Source organism: Ammospiza caudacuta, chromosome 14 (assembly GCF_027887145.1).
Source record: "Ammospiza caudacuta isolate bAmmCau1 chromosome 14, bAmmCau1.pri, whole genome shotgun sequence".
NCBI lineage: Eukaryota > Metazoa > Chordata > Aves > Passeriformes > Passerellidae > Ammospiza > Ammospiza caudacuta.
This window is the reverse complement of record NC_080606.1, coordinates 17,806,893-17,825,972: the sequence shown is the minus strand read 5'-3', so window position 1 is coordinate 17,825,972 and position 19,080 is coordinate 17,806,893. Positions and strand designations below refer to the sequence as shown.

At 40.3% G+C, this 19,080-nt stretch overlaps 1 protein-coding gene across 1 annotated transcript in view; it reads right to left on the bottom strand.

Moving 5' to 3' along the window:
• The window catches only part of PCDH11X (protocadherin 11 X-linked), a 394,670-nt gene that overhangs the window by 108,752 nt on the left and 266,838 nt on the right, over nt 1-19,080 (bottom strand). Inside the window, exon 7 of the mRNA XM_058814008.1 lies at nt 11,083-11,281. Within this exon, the coding sequence (XP_058669991.1) occupies nt 11,083-11,281 (199 nt within the window). The remainder of the gene's footprint in view (nt 1-11,082; nt 11,282-19,080) is intronic.

The window sequence follows — 19,080 nt, the reverse complement described above, 5'->3', positions numbered from 1 at the left end:
TAATTTGATGCCTCAAGGCTTTAGGCAGAGCTTTAGCCCCGTCAACAAGGATCACAACAGAGCTGTTTGGGACCAAGGCATGGCAGGGGCAGAGAGGATTCCAAAGGAGCCAGAAAAGCTGAGGGTTTATCCAGTTCTGCTCTACCTCACTCCTCCACATTCACACCAGCAGTGGGATTGACCCTGGGCAATCAGAAATCCCTGAGCTAACTGATTTGTACGGGTAAAATAAAAACAAGAGCTGACTTGCACATTGCTAGCATGCAATGTTTGTGGTACAGATCTGCTCCACTTGTGTTCTACAGGTGTTTGTGATGGTTTTACTGCAACTGCACTGGGAGCAGAAAATCAGCCCCAATGTGCTCAGAGCCCACAAACACAGAGCCAAATTGTCTCTGTAATCCTGGGATTTCACCACCTAATTCCAACTGAAACACGGGAATGGATGTGTGCAAGCCGAGACAGCACGAGGCCAGGCTGGCAACTGTGAGATGGGGACATGGGACTGGAGCTGCCTCTGAAAGCATTTAACACCAATTAGAATGTCACCTGAATTAATCAGAGCACTACTGACTCACACAGCACCGGAATAAAGCAGAATCCCTGCTAAACCCTGCCACTAACTAGGAACAGCAACATTATTTATGGGCGTTGAACACAAAGGTGAGAATCTCAACCTCTGGTGGAATATAAATCCAAAAGTATGATCATAAATATTTTGCCCAGGTCTCCTCAGCTCAAGGCAGGCAAATATATTTTATTTTGAGAATGGGTACATCACATCAGTGAGCTGCAGGGCTCACAAAGAGTGCCAGTGGCTGGAACAGCAGCAGGCACAGGGACACCAGCCCCTGTTCCTCTGGTGAGCAGCCTGCACAAGGCTTGCACAGCAACCAAAAATAAAAAATATCCCAATGCCAATCATACAGCCTCAAAAAAAGACAGAAACGGCAGTTTATTAACAATATGCTGCTTTTCCAGATGGCTAAAAGTTATTTAAAGAGTAAAGGTAAAAACATCTCCCCTATTCAGGAATATATGGATACAAATGACCCTTTGGAACAATTCTAGTTGTTCCTAATGCGTGCTTCAAGATTGGATCAATCCTGTTTCCCTACCAAAAGTTAAATCAGATTAAAGGATGACCACATCTCTGCACAAACACGAACAGTGACTGGGTTTATTGAGTTGATCAGCTTTGAGTCAGCAAATGCTGTGACTTGAAATGCACCATCACTTGGGAATCTGCTTTGTTCAACAAATACAATTTTTCTATTTAATTTCTAAGACAGACTGGTAGCTGCAGACAGTCTTTAAATATATTTCATTATATATATTTTTCATTAATCACAGTAGAAATCAAGTAATAAATTATGATGCTTCAAATCAAATTATAATTATGAAATTTTTCACATGGCTTAAATTATACAAAAGAGACAATTTTTTCCCCCTCATATTTCCATTTTTAAAACAGGAAGTCAACTCTAAAAAAATCTTAATATTTGATATTGCTAAAAGCTCCTCTTGCAGCGACTGATTAGCTTGATTTGGTAGAAAAAATAGAAATTGCATCATCTGTGTTTTTCTGCTCTCAGAAGAAGAAAGTAGAGAAAGTTTGAGACAAAGCAGAGAGACAGTCAGAGCTGAAAGAGTTTGGAAAACTGGAGGGAAGGAATTTGTTCTCTCTCCTTCTCTGCCCCACCAGCCTGCTCACCACAACAATCTATTTTAAAACTTTCATAAACAGAACAAATAGGATTAGCCATTACCATGTCAGCTTAAGTGATAACATAAATTTATGTCACAGAACATCTGCCACTAAATCACTGTTTATAAATGTCAGATCTCATTTATTATTAAAAATGCCCCCACCAAAACAAATGCTTTAAAGGCTCCTCATTATTCCATGAGAAGTGAGTGAAGGTGGAGCTTCTCTTTCCAATCTCTTTAGAGAGTAACTCCTATTATAAACCTCAGTCAAGAATTTCATTCAGTTTAATTCACAAATATGTCAGCATTGCCTGAGTTACTCCATCCCACTGTGCAGTCCAGAAATTCCAGCATATTTTCCCCATTGATTTTCCTCATCAATCCCCATTGATTTCGCATGAAAGAATATGGTGCAGCTCAGAAAACTTGCTTTTACCTTCCTTTTCTTCAACGAGTAGATCAAGGTTTTATATTCTGGTATCAGCAATAAAATAGCTAAAATTTACTTTAAAAATAATTTATAAAGAGTGCTCCTTATACACAGAAAGTATAAAATTTGAAAATTCAGTTCTGTGTTTATAGTGCTGTGTTTGACTGAGAGGCCAAGTGGGACAATCTTTTTGCTTTTGCATTTTTTAATTTAATTTGCTTTGTCCATCTTCCCCTCTTTGTGTCAGCTGCTTTAATAACTCTTAAGTCAGGTGCCCAGGGATCAAATTACCAAATCGTGGAATTATTTCTGAATATGCAATCTCTATCCTCTCAGGTACAAGTGAAAATCTGCTTGCAAAAGCCACTCATCTGTATCATTGCAAATTGACCTCTCCAGTCTGCCCTTTCAGCCACTCTGCAGGCATGAACAAATCCAGAATATCATCAGGCTTTTTTTTATAGGAGTTTCTCTTGGCTTGCTTCACTCCCCATAACTAATATTGTTTGAATAACTCGATAACTAAAATTATTTTTATCAAAAACGTATAACTTATAAAAGTATAATGAACATAATATAAGAACTATAATATATAACATTATCATTTTTATAATAGTTATAGAATTATATATAATATATAAAATGATTATAGTATAGTTATTATATATTATAATATTATATTATATATATTATATTATATTATAATATATATAATATATTATATATAATATACTATATATAATATATATTATAATATATAATAACTATACCATAATATAATAACTATAATAACTAACATTCTATTCTATATATTATATTATATTATATTATATTATATTATATTATATTATATTATATTATATTATAGTATATTATAGTATATTATAGTATATTATAGTATATTATAGTATATTATCGTATATTATCATATATTATCGTATATTATAGTATATTATCGTATATTATCGTATATTATAGTATATATTATAATATTATAGTATATATTATAATATAATATGATAATATAACTATAGTATAACTATAATTTACTTTTATAAATAAAAATATTTTTAGAAACAAAGAGCTGAAACATCTGGAAAATCCACACAGCTTGCTGCCTCAGTGCCCTCAAACAGGTTCCAGGCAGACAGAACCTGCCCCCCTAAGGGAGACACACAATAAAACAGGAGTGGGGAGCTCATCCTGGTGGGGATCTCTCCCAGATTCCCAAGTTTTAAATCCCTCAGAGGTGTTTAAAGCCCTCAGAGGAGGCTCTGAGGCTCCCAGCTGTGATTCATGGCGCTCTCACTGGGCTGGCACTTCAGGGTGCTACAGAGCCCTGCCCAGCCTTTACATTCCCCCGCCTACGTGCAAGCTAATTTGATTAAAGGTGGAAGATCAATCAAACTCTATTGCCTCAGAAAGATTAATTACCTCGGCACTTTCTGACTTAATTATTAGTGCTCAGCCATGGGGTTAGAAAAGCCCAATGCAGCAGGAGTTAAGGGGCCCAATGGGCAGATGTGGGAGACTGGGACGTGTTTTAGCCTGAGATTTGTTATCTTTAACTAATGACAGCTTCTTTCTTTTTTATTCAAGCTAGGCCTAAGTGTGTTTATAACTCAGCAGCAACCAAACTAAAATATTGCATCTCAACCTTTCTGGGGAAATAAAAAGTACAGAAGATGGGAAGGAAAAAAACCTGAAAGCATAGTTAAAAAATTCTATCTGTTTGCAGTCCAGTTTTTGGACAGGGAACAAGAAACTTCAGACTTTGTAGATTTACTTTTTCTTATGCCCCAGCATGAGGTCTGAAATCCAGCTGCCAGAGCATCTTATTGATGATGTTTAAAGAGTATATTTCAGCAACTGCAGAGTTTCTGATTATCAGACCAGTCAGCATGGCAGAGAACTCGGGCGTTTTTCCCAGGGACAATGAGCTCCCTGTCTGCAGCCCTGTGCTGACCCTTTCTTCTCCAGCAGGCAGAGGCACAGGATCCCTCCCCAGGCTGTCCCTGAGCTGCTGGCAGGGCTGGGGACAGCAGGGACAGCTCCTGTCACACCATGGCTGGTGGTGGCACGGTGACACTGCCAGCCTGGTGGTGACCAGCCCTGTGTCCAGCTGGGGTCAGTGGTGACATGGTCACAGTCCCAGCCTGGTGGTGACCAGCCCTGTGTCCAGCTGGGGCCAATGGTGACATGGTCACCGTCCCAGCCTGGTGGTGACCAGCTCTGTGTCCAGCTGCAGCCAGTGGTGACATGGTGACACTCCCAGCCTGGTGGTGACCAGCTCTGTGTCCAGCTGGGGTCAGTGGTGGCATGGTCACCGTCCCAGCCTGGTGGTGACCAGCTCTGTGTCCAGCTGGAGCCCAGAGTAAACTGAGGCTCAGCAAACACTGAATTTCACCCCTGGATTTCACATCCCCAGCCTTGAAGAGTCACCTCCGGTGTGACACGCTGGGTTTGCTGCTCTCACAGAGAGAGAATTAATTTGCCCTCTCTCTCTCTCACAAGTTTATCCAGCTCCTGTTTACAGCCAGGTTGAATTCTCATGCCCTGCTTCTGTATTTCCTCACTGGTCTCATCTGCAGCCCCAAATTTCCAGCCTTGTTTGGTTCACAGGCAGCACCAGCCCATTCCCTGGGACCAGCCCAGTGCTGCATTTTGGTTTCCCCTCCCTGCTGTGGTGTGAGAGCAGCCCCAGGCTCCAGGCAGCCTTTACCTTGCAGTCTGAACGAGCCAATATTAATTCCTTTCTCTGTATATGGGCATCCCATTCCCCTGTTATTAATAATATTTCTTCATGCCTGTTTCTCATGAGAATTCACCTCTCTTTAACGTGGGAAGCCAGCCCTATTCATAACAGGCCTGTTATGGTGTCAGCCACCTCCTGGGATTTTATTCTTTTCTTGTTTTTTTCCCTCTGCTAGGAGTAACCCAAGATTTCTTCACAGTCACATTAGGTATTGGTGATTTATAGTTTATCTTTGTAATACTCAGTTGGTTTTTTTTCTTTATGCCATTTTCAGCTGGTGATTTATATACTAGTTACATACAGCAGCTCCTATGAGAATGACTCTCAACTATTACATTTCATCCCACTGCTATTACTTCAAATCCTTAGCAAAATCCAATTCTTGTGTCATGCACACCTCCTCCCCTATTGTCAGTGATGCTTGGCTTTGAGCTACTGGAATATTTCATTGACACATTCCTCCTTTTTAATGCCAAACTCCTTAATGAAGATAATTGTGGAGATTTCTCCATTCTTGTATTATTCTACATCTTTTCGTTCTTAATTATTAATGCTCCACCCTATGTCATAATAACAGTTATTAGCCCTTAAATATATATATAGATTAGCTGTACATGTATTCCCCAGTGTTGAAAATACATATCATGGAAGTGAGATAACGGAGCTAATCTCATCCTACTCTAGGGAATCCCATGACACCATTTATTGCATTATAATTTTACATATATCACTTTCTTCTTTGTAAATGCTTTCCAGTAGTGGATCTTGACCAGAGATTTATTTTTTCTTGACACTTTGTGTGTCAGAATTACAGAAAAATAAGGAAAACACTATCAGTTTTGATATGCTGGGAGGAGGATTATCTCCTCTCCTCCACACGAATGCACTGAACCTGCTCTGACTTTTAGTGCCATTATCATCATTCTCCATCAGCCTGCCTTTGTGCTCATCAACATCATCCTTATCAAATATTAAGTCAAGGTGAAAGTGTTCTTTTAATTTTGAGGAAGAAATATGTGCTGTCTTTAATCATGAGCAGATGTCTTTCTTGCTGCAAGCCTCCCTCTTACGTGGCTAAACTCCACAGATTGCACTCTCAATTCCTCCTGGGACTGATTCTCTGCACTCTGCTGATCACCCAAAGCCAGCAGAGCTTTGCCCCAGCTACTCCTCATTTCCCCATGTGCTGTCCCCAAGCTGTGCCTCGTGGGACAAATGGAACTGGGGAATCCATGGATTTAACATTTACCTTTCCCCTCCCCAGGGGTTGAACCCACAGGCATTCTGTCACCATGACATTTTCTGAAAAATCCTCTTTGCCCAGGATTTTCTTCCGAGAAGCTGAGAGGCCTCAGAAAATAATGAAAACAATAATTATCTCATTGCTTGGGAATGTGGTCTGGAGATTGTTTACCCACAGGTGCATCTTTGATTTGTTCCATGTGAATTGTTTTTAATTAATGACCAATCACAGCCAGCTGTGTCAGACTCTGAGGAGTCAGTCACGAGCTTTCATTATCATTCTTGTCAAGCCTGCTGATGTCTCCTTTCTCTTTCTCTATTATAGTCTTAGTATATAATTTCTTTTAATATAATACAATATCATTATATAATAAATCAGCCTCTGAGAACTTGGAGACAATTCTCATCTCTCACCTCGCCCTGGGGACCTCATAACACCACAGAATTCTTCAATCCAGTTCACCCAAACATCTCTCCAACAGTGTGAAGGTGTGACTGGGAGACAGAAATAATCAGCCACTAAATAACATCTGGCAGCACCAGCTTGGCATGGCCACAAGATTATGGTGTCTCCTGATTCCCCTCTTGCTCTACACTTGCTGATTTTCAATGCAACTTCCTTGGCTTATTAGTCACTAATTCATGCTAAATATTCTTCATGGAGACCCCCTCTCCTTAATACACCAGTTTGCTCCTATTTGAGACCCTGAAATCTCAGTGCGATTTGCATCATTAACTTCAATTTTCAGCTAGCTTTGTTTATACTTCCATTTTCTCCCTCCAAAATGATTGCTATTATTTAATTGCAGATTGCTTTCAGGTTTTCTGGCTTCCCCTGCACACTCCCTGTCCCCAAGCTGCAATCATTCCTCCTGCCTCTGCCCAATTTCTTGGCTGAACTAGTCATATTCTAGTTTTCCTCCAAACAAAAAGTAGAATGATTTTATTGTCTAGAGGAAGGAAAACGGATTCGATAAGGCCATAAAAACAGGTGAAGCATGAAAATTTGTCATTAATATCTTACACATGTATTAAATAACCCAACAGAACTGAGGTTTACGTGTACCTTTCAACCCCTTTGATCAACATCACTGCTTACAGCCACTGGGAGAGAATTTACCAGGGAAGTCCAGACACAGAGAATTTGCTGGTCTTTGTCTATGCTTGAAGTGTTTTGTATTTAAACAGAGGAGAAAAATATGGTTTGGGTAAAATCCTTAGCATAGGGAGTTATTGGACCATCATTATTTGAGCAACTTATGAGGAGAAAATATCTGAATACCACGTACAAGAGTGCTGTTACTTAAGGATAAGGTTCTCTACAAACCTACATCCTTTTTTATTTTGCTATTTACTTAGTGTGACAGTTTATTGGCATCTCTTCCTTGTGATGCATCTACCACGTTGAACTTTACGTTTTTCTAAGGAGGGAACTAAAGTAGGAGAAGACAAATCATTTTAAATAGCCTATTTCTAATTTTAATTAGCACAGTCAATTAATTTTAAAGGTTTACGTATAAATTTCTCACAGTTTTCTAACCACTATAAACTTACAGTTATTTTTTCCCCTCCTTGCTTCAGACCTGTATTGGATGTGAATTTGTAAAGCTTCCTCTCACCAATATTTCTCAGGGTGCTTTTTTTCTTTATTTTATTTTGTTATGCTCATCTTTCCCAGTGTTTTGCAATAAATGCTTAGTTATTGCTGATAAATGGAAAGCTTCCAAATGCAACAATTTCCAGTATTAGAGAAACAAATAGCACTGAAGGACTGCAGTCAGGCAAAGCAAGAGGAAGAAAACACTTTTGAACATGGCCATGAGTGATGCCACAGCTGCCACCAGCTTTCATGGTTGGTTCTGGACATTCCTGACATCATTTCATCCCAAATTTCTCAACCTTGGCAGGCAAAGTTGAACTAAATCCCCTCCAGGTGACAAATCAGACACTGTTTCAGATTAAGAGAGGTCAGATACTAAAGATGTTGGGATGCAATGAGGGCCATGCTTGTTCTGCTGTATGAACTCAGATTACCTGACTGGATTTTCCGGTCTCTATTCACATTGTAGTCCATGAAGGAAGACAAGAAATGCTTTGACTGCATCAAGCCAAATTAGAATAAAGAAAAAAACACCAACCAAAAATCCAGCAGAAGATTGTAGAGGAAACCATCAATTCAGAGGTATTTTTACTGTTTCACTGTTGGCTAAATGTGTCCTGCATGCACAAATGAACTTCATGAACCTCAGGCTCATCAGATATTTTGGGTTTCTGTCATCTGCACCAAGTCACTTTGCAGCAGCACACTGGACACAAATATCCTGTGGGTCTTCCCATTTTTTCTCGTTTTTTGTTCTTGCCACTAGATGCTGCAATTAATATAATATATATTTATATATAAATATATATTCATTTTAATTTCTATTTATTTTTATTTCTATTTCTATTTCTATTTATTTTTATATTTATATATATTTATATTATATATAACATATATAACATATTATAAACATATAATATATAAAACTAATATATAATATGTAATATATAATATATAATATATAATATATAAATATATAATACATAAAATATATAATATAATAAATCACAAAAAAGGACCACAAAAGAAGCTTTCCCTGCTGTTACCATTGTGCTACTTCAATTAAACTGTTTCAATAAGACACAAGTTGGAAGGGAAGAAAAATCTTCACATAAAATAAGCTCCAATTAAACTGTGACTTCAGGTTTAACACTGAACTGTCAGGTAATTAGACAGGTGATTAAACTTCCTTCAACTTCACACTTGGAAAGACATCTGATGCCTGCTTAGCCTGCTCACAGGGATGGGTGTCAGTGACATTCACATGGCAAAGCTGAGTTACTTGTAGAGCCACATTCTACAAGAGTCATGTTGCATATTTCTTCTGAAATTATAAAAAAAAATAACAACAACCTGGGCACAAAAAGCACTGGCAAATCCCAAACCTGAGCCTCTTTGTAAATAGCACATGCCTGTTCTGGAACTCCTCTACACCAGCTCCTGTCCCATGCTCTCTGCAGGAAAGGCCCTGGACACTGATTTCATCTCATCATTCTCGCTCCAGTAAAATATAAATATCAGTTACAAGCAAAAAAAAAAAAAAAAGAACTGGAAATAAAGTTCAGACCATGAATATGCAAAGCAAAAGCAGCAAATGATATACAACTTGATATTTTCATTCCTTGGGGATATATGTGTAGCCCTTTAGAGCTCAACTCTGTGAAAAACCCAGTTTTGCTGCCTAGAATATTGTTAAGGGTATATTATTTATGCATCACATGCATAAACATAAAAGCAAATAATGATTGTTTCCAACACAAGATCAAAAAAGCTGATAGCTCTTGTCAGCTGTCTATCAACTTGGAAAACACAATATTCTGCCATTAATTCAGTAAACATATCACCTTACAAATTTTAAAGTTAAACTTAGGTAATAGTTTACAAATTAAAGAAAAAGAGGAGACACCTCATGTGTGCAAAAAGCCCCTGAGGCTCCAGTCCTGGGCAGCAAAGGCAAAGGCAGAGGTGATTTCCAAGAGCCAGGCTGAATGTGGCACAGCCAGCTCAGAGTGGCAGGGAATGCTCTCTGCTGGATGCTGGATTTGCCACTGCAGAGTGTAACTGCCTTCCACAGCCATTTCAAGTGCACAGCACTCACTAATTCATTCCTCCTGATACACTACAGCAGCTGAAATCCACCTTTTGGGCCAAGTTTTGCCCAGAACAGATGTATTTTCAAATCACTTATTAAGCCGCTAACAAGGCCTTGGAGGCTTGGAGACATTCAGGTGTCTCTTTATCAATGGCACGGTTCAATTTAATCCAGATAAGGAGCCTCTGGACAATTAACAGCTGACTAAAGTTCAGTGGAGTCGCCAACTGGCTATCACAGCTCAGCACAGCACAGAGAGCAGAGCCAGGGCCCACAGCTCCTGCTCCTGTTGATTTTCCTGTTTCTGACAGCACAAAGAGGCAGTGGCAATGGCAGAACATGACAAACTCTTCTGAGATTATTACTACACACCATTGCTGCTTTCAGAGGGCAAATCAAGAAACCCTTATTTCTGGGTATTGCAGTCTTTTCACAGAGCTGCTCATCACCCATGAGTTAAACTACAGCACACAGCAGTGTCGGAGAGGGAAACGTTAAAAAATGTGAATTCCCTCGGCGCAGTATTTATGACCATTAGGGCAGCAGCGTTAACCTCCTCAGAAAGCTGCTCTGTGCCCGGCACACCAGCTCCATAAAAACACCAACCCATCCATAAACCCTTAACAGCTCCAAGTGTTTTATCCCCAACAGCCAGCCCGACCTCCCACTTCCAGAAGCAGAAGTGAGCGGTTAGCGCTTCTACAGCCGCGCTAAAACCAACGCTCACTTTTAATAATTACCCACAGGAGCAAAAAACCCTGTGACTGATTGATTGATTGGTTGATTGATTGATTGACTGATTGTGTTAGCATTCAAAAACACATAATCACATAAGTGATTATGTGCAGATGCTTTTTATTAAGAGCTCTGGGAATCAGGGGTACTTTCCACCCAAATCTGACTCCGACCATACATTCGAGATGATCGTGTTTTTATATTCTATCGTTATGTAACTTTCATGTTAATTATTAAACTTATATTGTTCTACTGTATGCATAGATCTCAGCCAAACATAACCCCCCTTAAATTTCCAACATAGTTTCTCATTATTCTTCTTATGATTATATAACAATTATATTAATTACTAAACAATCATCACATCTAACAAACATATCATTTATCACACTGCTTACGCGGGTGCAGCGATCCGAGAAAACACAAAGCCCAACATTTTCAGGGTCTACCTTTAACATTTCCCAGGGCCCCGTTATCAGTTGCAACGATGGCTGGGGTGAGCAGAGCTCGGCACTTACTGGACTCGGGGTCGGAGTTGCCGTCTCCCTCGGTGCGGCTGTTGGGCGACGCCTGCTCGTAGAACTCGTCCTGGGGGAAGCCCAGGGGCAGCGGGTGGGACGCGCTGGCCCCGCTCGAGGGCTCGTGGTCTCCGAGCCCGCTGTCACTGCAGCTCTCCTGGGAGCCGTCGGGCAGGTGGAAGGTGACGCGGCGCTGGGGCTGCAAGGAAGGAACAGAACGACAAACGGTTTCCACCACGGTCTGTCACTACGGGACACGAAAGAACACCGCCGTTCTCAAGGTGAAGACAAAAGGGAAGTTTGTTTTCTGACTCCAACATTTATAGGTTTCCAAAAGTGATAGCAGATTGGAGGGTGACAGTGCCACCTCTCCAATGACACTGGTCAAACCAACAGTCTATCAACGTTCTCCTCCTCCATAAAGGACTGCAAAACAATGAGTTATTTACAAAAAGTGTGTGAAAAAGCTCACGACAAGAATGTCAACATCAGGAGGCTTAGGAAATCTTAAAAACCCAGGGTGACAACGGTCATAGCTCAAGGCGGCCAGTTTAGGCAATGTGTTGTTTTGGTTATCTGCCGGGGATGCGTTGCCCAGACTCGTGCACAATTTCAGCTTTCATGAGCTGCTTTCAAACCCGCTGCATCTGACAGCGCTGCTTGCTGCTGGTTTTTAAAAATGTAAGCCCTGATGCAAAATGAAAGACACTTCAAACTAAAGAGATTCTGTCAGACTTCACAAGTCTTTGGATACCTTTTGAATATTGACTTGGAGATTTCAATCACTTTTTGAGGCTCAATTTATTTCACCGCTGAGTTTTCTAGTTTTCAAAAAACATTTTCTTTCCCATTAAAAGCTGTTCCACACTTTTGGGCCTAAAAAATGTGACACATTTATAATGCTGTTGGATTCTTCTGAGGCAGAGAAAGAACAAACAACAACAAGTCTTCTGTATTGAAAACAATTTCAATGGATTTTGCACAGGCGTTAAGCTAATGAATGAAAGGCAGATTCCCCTGCTCTCCTTCAGATATTTCATTACAACTCCTTTGATTTTTGTTGTACCACAGACCTGTAACCAAAATGTAAAAGGCTGGAAGCTGGGAACCAGAGAGCTGAGGATGGAAAGCATCTCAGCCCCGACGTGGAAGGAAGGGCCAGATGAAACAAAGAACAAGACACAGGACAGAGTTTTCATTGCCTAAGTGACCCTGAATGATTTAGGAACTGAACAACTGAAATGTAAATCTCTCCCAGCATAAAAAGAAAATATGAACAAAAAAGAAGCAGCTCTCCTGCTCATTTTGATGTGTCTGATATCCATGTTTTGCAAACTTGAAACAGGAAGATTCAAAAAACCCCAGAAAACAAACTGTTCCAAATATTCTTAGGTTTCTGTTAAAATTCAAAATTCCATTTGAATTTCTGTTAAAAGTCAAAATTCCATTTGAAAGGCAACGCAAAACTTTCTGGATGCAGAACTGCTGGGATTAGCAAAATTGAAGACAAGACTTTTGACGCAATTATGCAAAAAAAGTATATAGTGTTTGTAACAGAGCAGATGTTGCCTGGGGTCCCTAGATATTTGGTTCCTATAGGGTGGCGGTGTTGAAGGCACTCAATTACACTGAGTTTTTGCTAATTACATTGAGTTTTCAGCTCCTCCACTTCTGCAAGCCTCTTTTTGTCACAGTGACATTGTTCCACATGCCCGCAGACAGCTGCTGTGCAGCGTGTGCAGCCAGGAACCCGCAGCACCCACCTCAGCTGTGCCATCCCTGACAGATGAGAGTGACAGCCCTTCCTAGCAGCCACCAGCGAGGCACTCGGGGCTTTCCCAGAAAACCTGTCTGGGTGCCTCACCACCGCTAATGGAGAGCTCCTCTTCTGATGTGGAGCCTGCCTCTTTCTTGTTGCAAAATACATCACTCCTTCAGTCCCATCCATCACAGTCTGCTTATTCCCACTCATCTTCCTGGCATTTGGCACTTTGTTCTGCTTCAGAATAAACAGACCTTATTATTTCAATCTGTCAGGTGCTCCTGCTCTCTCTGGCTGTTTTCTCCATGCAGGAGCTTGCTCACAGCTCTGTGCTCTGCCCGAAACCCTGCACCCAGCCCAGCCAAGGTCCTGACAGCCCTGAGCAGGATCATTTCACACCTCCTGCCATGGCAGCACAGCACATTTGTGTCCTTGCCAACCATCATCATGCCCAGGTCCCATTTATTGATCCTCTCCTCCTTTTTGGTTATTGCCATCGATTGCTGCAGCCCGAGAGTGGCACTCTGCATTCATTGTTCTGCCATTCCCTTCTTCCGGATGATTTCATCCCTTGCCTTCCAGTCCTGCTTTCCTGTTTATCAAATTTGCAGATTTCAGACTCTCCCTCATTTGGCAGATCTTTGGGAAACATTGGAACAGATCAAGCCAAGGCACTGCAGCTGAGCTCTGAAGAGCTGAACACAGAACGGATCCCAGTTCCATGGGGTGGAAATGGGAGAAGAAAATCCCTCTGTGGATGCTGGGACAGCCTGGCAGCCAGCTGGGAAAGATTCAGGTGGTGAAAGGGGAACATCTGACACCCCCAAGTGCCCCCATTGCACTTTTGGGGCCCCCGGAATTGCTCACACAGAATTGCTCACCCAGGATTGCTGGGTGTGAAAATGCATGGAGTGTCTCTGCACAGCCCCAAAACCAGAGAAATTCCTGATGTGTCCTACTGCACTGCACTCCAGCTGCCTCTCAGAGCCCCATCCACACCAGCAGGGTCAATCAGTGCTCTCCCCAAAGCCCAAAGAAGCGAAGTTTTGTTGAGCTGATCCAGTGAAATCATTCCTGCAATGTTCCTCATTCACTCCCTGCACTCAAAACTGCACCCAGCCTGCACAGATGTACAGCTGTGGCACGTGGAAAGGGAAAATGCTATTTTTTTTCATCTGAAATGAGTTTGGTATTCGCAGTATGAAAAAAAATCCACCTCCACTGCATGAGCTGTTTGTAAAAGCTGTATTTTGTGAGGTTTGCACTGCCTTTGTGTTGTGTTATATCCTCTCCTCTCCAAGCTACCACTGAATTTTAAGTACTCTTAAAACATTTTTAGCCCAAGTTTTAACATTAGCCACCAATGCTAGTTTTTGAAAATGACTGGGAACAAAATAGTCGTTGCTCTGTACAATTGATTATTGCTTTGTGCATCTGGGGTTCACTGAGTGTATATAAAAGAACATTTATTTTCAGGGTTCATTGTCAAAATACAGCTGAAGCTTTAAACCAGCTGACAGTAGAGGAGACCAGAAAGTCATCAATGCTTTTTTAACAGCCTAGTCCAGTCAGAAAAAAAAAATCCCATACCCCAAAGCAAAATTAAAAATGTTTCTAACTAACCCTCACATTCAGTTAAAAATGGTAAATATTCAGCTGCATAAATTGAGATGATATTCGTGAGAAGGATCAGACCCATATGATTCAAAATCAACTGGCATCAGCTAAAGGCTCCTGATTTTAAATTTGATTGTGTCCCTGAGAGTGTCACACCTGATAACACTGATGACAGAGCACTTCCAGAAAAATTCATCAAGATGAAAATAAACCCATTCATTCCTCCACATGGCAGTGCTGCCATTTCCTTAATTCATGCAGGCATCAGACAACGATCTGGAACAAGTAATTCTTAATAAAATTTTGCCAAAAGCCGGGACTTATCTTCTGTCACAATTATTTTGGAAATTTCCTCCTTGAGGCATTTAAATTTCAATTTATAAGATTACAAAATATCCTCAGTCTCCAGCTGCTTTTCTATTTATCTCCGAAGGGAGCCAGCACCAATAGTAATGGAATAACAAGGATTATGGCTTGTTTTATTTATCTGGATGACAGTTGGTAGACTTTTTCAAAAAGAGAGAAATGCAAGCAAACCTATTATGTATTCTTGGAGGATTCTGATGTAGGAACTTGTAATACAGACAATTAAACTGATAGGGGACAATGAAGTGAAAATTTAAGGAAAAAAACGTGCAGCAGTTTAGAGTTTCTCTGCCACATTTAAAAATATTAAATTACTCTTTATTGGCATGAGAAAAGCATTTTGCTTGCAGAGATGTCACAGACCAGACGCAAATGCTGTCAGAGGTCTCAGATGGCATTCACTGCCTTTGGTAAAAGCTGAGTGTGTCTGGAGGGATCAAATTATCTCAGAAAACCGCAAACCTTTTACTCTCATTATTGAAATTTATATGAAGACTGATCACAGCCCCAAACTATTCTGTGTTCAATCTTTCACTACAATAATTAGACTGTGGCAGTGGGAATAATAAAAGATGAGTCTAAGTAAATAGCTTTGGATACACTGAAGGGATGATTTCTGGTATTATACACCAGGGGTTAGCCAATTTATAATCAAAAAGGAAAAAAAAGGTAATAGAAAAAGCAGCAGATATCAACTGAGGAACATTAAACTATTAACCTTATTATCTTCATTCATTGAAGCAAATTAATATCCATTTAAAAGGAGATCATAAAGAAAAAACATTATTTTCTAATTTATGCTGAATTAATTATTTTATTTAGATGATAATTCTGATTTAAAACAGACCTTATTTAGGAGATGCTGGGAGACAGTACAAAAGAACAGGACTACTTCAGCACCTCTCTCCACTATTAGCAGCCAGTAAATAAAGGAGTAGTCAAATAAATTTTTAATTTTCTCAGTCTCTTGTTTACTTCAAACGTTAGGAGGGCATGAAATATCTTAAATAACCAGAAAACAACTATCTTCAAGTGCAAGCAGAAAAGAAGATCCCTAATCAAACTACAATTTCCAGCTCCTATCTTTTTATCCTCAACTATCACCTTTTGTTCCAAAACAGCAATTTTTGTCGCAGAGGCTTTCATTGAGACAAACAGGACCCAGCAACTATCAGTGCAGAATTCTCAGAATAACATTAAAACAAACAGCCTGAGAGGATCCAACCATAACCCCAGTGGGAAATATGTCTTTGTGTTGAAACTCTACAGAGACAAACCAGTATTTTCATTTTTCCTTTCCCCATATAGAGTAGAGCACAACAAATACAGCTCAAAGAGTTTCTCTAAACTCTTTCACGAGTCTGTATTTCCCACAAGTTTTGCAGCCTGGCACATTAAATCTAAGATCTTATTGCATTATTTTGATGGCTTTGTCATAGGCAAAGTATGTAACACAGATCATTATAATTTTTCACTCAAATTAAACTTCCCCATTTTCGCCAGCAGGGATCTGCATTTCTCTTGGATATCTACAAAGATGCCAAATTGCTCACCACTATCACACACAGATAGAAACACTTCATTAACAGCATATCACTGTTGCATTCACCTCTTCTAATTTAGCACTGATCTTTTATGAGTTATTTAGTGGCTCCTGCAGTGATCTTGAATAGGAGTGGGCTTGGGTTTTGGGTTTGAGTTTGGGTTTTGGGTTTGGGGTTTTGTTTGGTTGGGGTTTTTTCAAAAAGAAAAATGAAGGGTTCCGCTTTTGGGGGAAGGAAAGAAGAATTGTGCAAAGTGACAATCCCCAGCTGATTTCAGAAGTCCAAACCTAGAGGGCATTAAAATCAGGTTTTCCCTACCTCACATAAAAAACACCACCCCCAGCTACTGCCAACACCAATAACCTGAATTATCATCTCACACAGGTGAACAAGGCCTTCTTTTCATTAACCAAGTTCAGGTGTTCCAGCCACTGCCCCAAATTTATTGCTTGCTCCCCTTTCTGCTCCTGATTGTCTACTTGTTTGTCAAATCAAACAGACCTGCTGTTTTCCCAATTTACCCTTTGAATTTTGGCAAGACTTTGCATTTTCAGCCCTTTAAAACTTCCAAAAGAAATCCAAGAGAATCCTTTTGACCTACTTGTTAGAAAGTTTGCTAGTCCTCCTAATTTAATCTCATTAACATTAGCGACTGGTATCTTACACCCTCACTAATTACTAAGGGAAAGTAGAGTATTTGGATGCCTTCTCAAGAAGAGGAATATTTGATAAATAATTTTGGTTTTTTCCTCACTGTGATTAAAAATCTAACTATTCCACAGTAGTATAAGAGAAGTAAATAGTTTTAGGCTTTCATTTTTATTGATTTAAATAACCCCTCCCACTTTGTTCATTTATTTAGATGCAGGAAGCACAACCTATTAATTTCAAAAGGGCAAATAAAAGCTGGGTTGGCTGCCCAGACAAATAGAAATTCAACGTGGGTGATTCTCCCGGGCAGATTTGTACATTTTCAATGGAAGAATTACTCCCTCCACAGAAAACCAGCAGCACAGATGGTGCCCCAACACCTGCTCCAATGGAAACGACTTCAAATTGTCAGGCCCCAGGGCTGGGTTCTCTCACACAAAGCATTCTCTCAAGTGATGGGGAATGATCTTGCAGGGCTATCTCGTACCCCCAGCGCTCACCCACTCACGGCTGCCTTCCAGCAGTGACACCCTCAGGTCCCTGCGGGCTCCTCTCGCAGGCAGCCGGAGCTGCGCCGAGCTGATAAGGGAAATGTCAGATACTGCAGCTCCTGGCCACGGCAGGGGAGCTCTGCCAAACCCTTCCCATGCAGGCAGGGAGAGGAAAGGGGTTTGTAACCAACACTCGGCCTCAAGAAGCAAATTTTCCATTTTTTGCTGAAGGGGCCAAACCAACAGTGCCATCGTCCTCTCGCAGCGCTGAGGTCGTGGAACGAACCCATTCCCCAAATCATTGCTGAACAAACCCATTATGGACCTGGAGCTTCACAAATTTCTGATTAACGACTTCAAAGGGTATTTATTTCCAGACACTAATCCTCCTTGTACCAGAGTATCTCTCATAAGACTTTCCCCAGCAACATTTAGCAATTAAATTGTATTTTCTGGGCTTCTTGAAATAACAACAAAGACGTGAAACAAAAAGCAAATAAAACTGGAAATAACATTTAAAGCATGTCAAACATTTTATTTAGCTTTTGAAAGGCAGTTATTGTATGCTAGATGTCAAAATGATAGCTGAAAGCATGCTTTTTAAACTTTAATTCATCTAAGCCTTCAATTTGATGTGTGATTAAATTAAAATTACACATGAAAGTTGCACTATGGCTGTGCTGTTGCTAAGTTTGAAAAAGAGGAAAATACCAATTCTGATTTTTTTCTTTAATACATTTCTTCAATTTCCATCATCTTTGGTGTTATCATCTTGAATGCTTGATATCTGATAGGCAAAACCATTTTACAGTTAAAACAACACCATAATAAACAATAATACAGAAGCATTTCAGCAATATTTGACATCACTCCTGACTGCTGCCCCAACAGCATGAGCCTTTCCAGCAGAAATATTGAATGGGTTTTATCAGAATTGTGAATTCTTTGTGTTAATATTGAAATGGAGGAGAATTTCTACTTTCATAAATGTACATGGGGCTCTAGCTCTAATTTGATTGTGCTAATTATACATTTCAGGTAAATAAATCTCATGTTTCTTCATGAGCAAGGCACGGACTCATGGAACCATAAATGTTCCAGTGAATTACTCACAGGCCTCCAGTGAGGTCCTTTTGTGTCGTAACCAAGGTTAAGCCTTAAATCCAACCCTGAGGAGGTCATTAGGGCTGGAGAGACCTGGCAGAAGCCTCAAGCACCTGATCCTATTTCCCTCTGCCTCTTTTTTTTCCCGTTCAGTTTTTCCTGTAAAGGTCAAATCCTTCTGAAGCAACACTGGCGTGTGCAACCCCAGGAGCTGAACCAGTGCTCGCTTGAAGCAGCCTGGAAATGTGCTTTCATCATTTTGAGGCAGGAAATGGAGCTGTTCTTATTAATGCTTCCCAGAAAAAGGGAATTCTAGCTAATTTTGGTTCTTTGGCTTGCAGGCGTGCCAAAGTCAGAAGCAAAATAAGATTTGTGCAAGGATTGTTCTTAACTTCTCCAGTTGAGCTGCATTTCACCCTATAAAATAAAATAAAATCTTTCCTCCCAGTGTGGATGATTATAA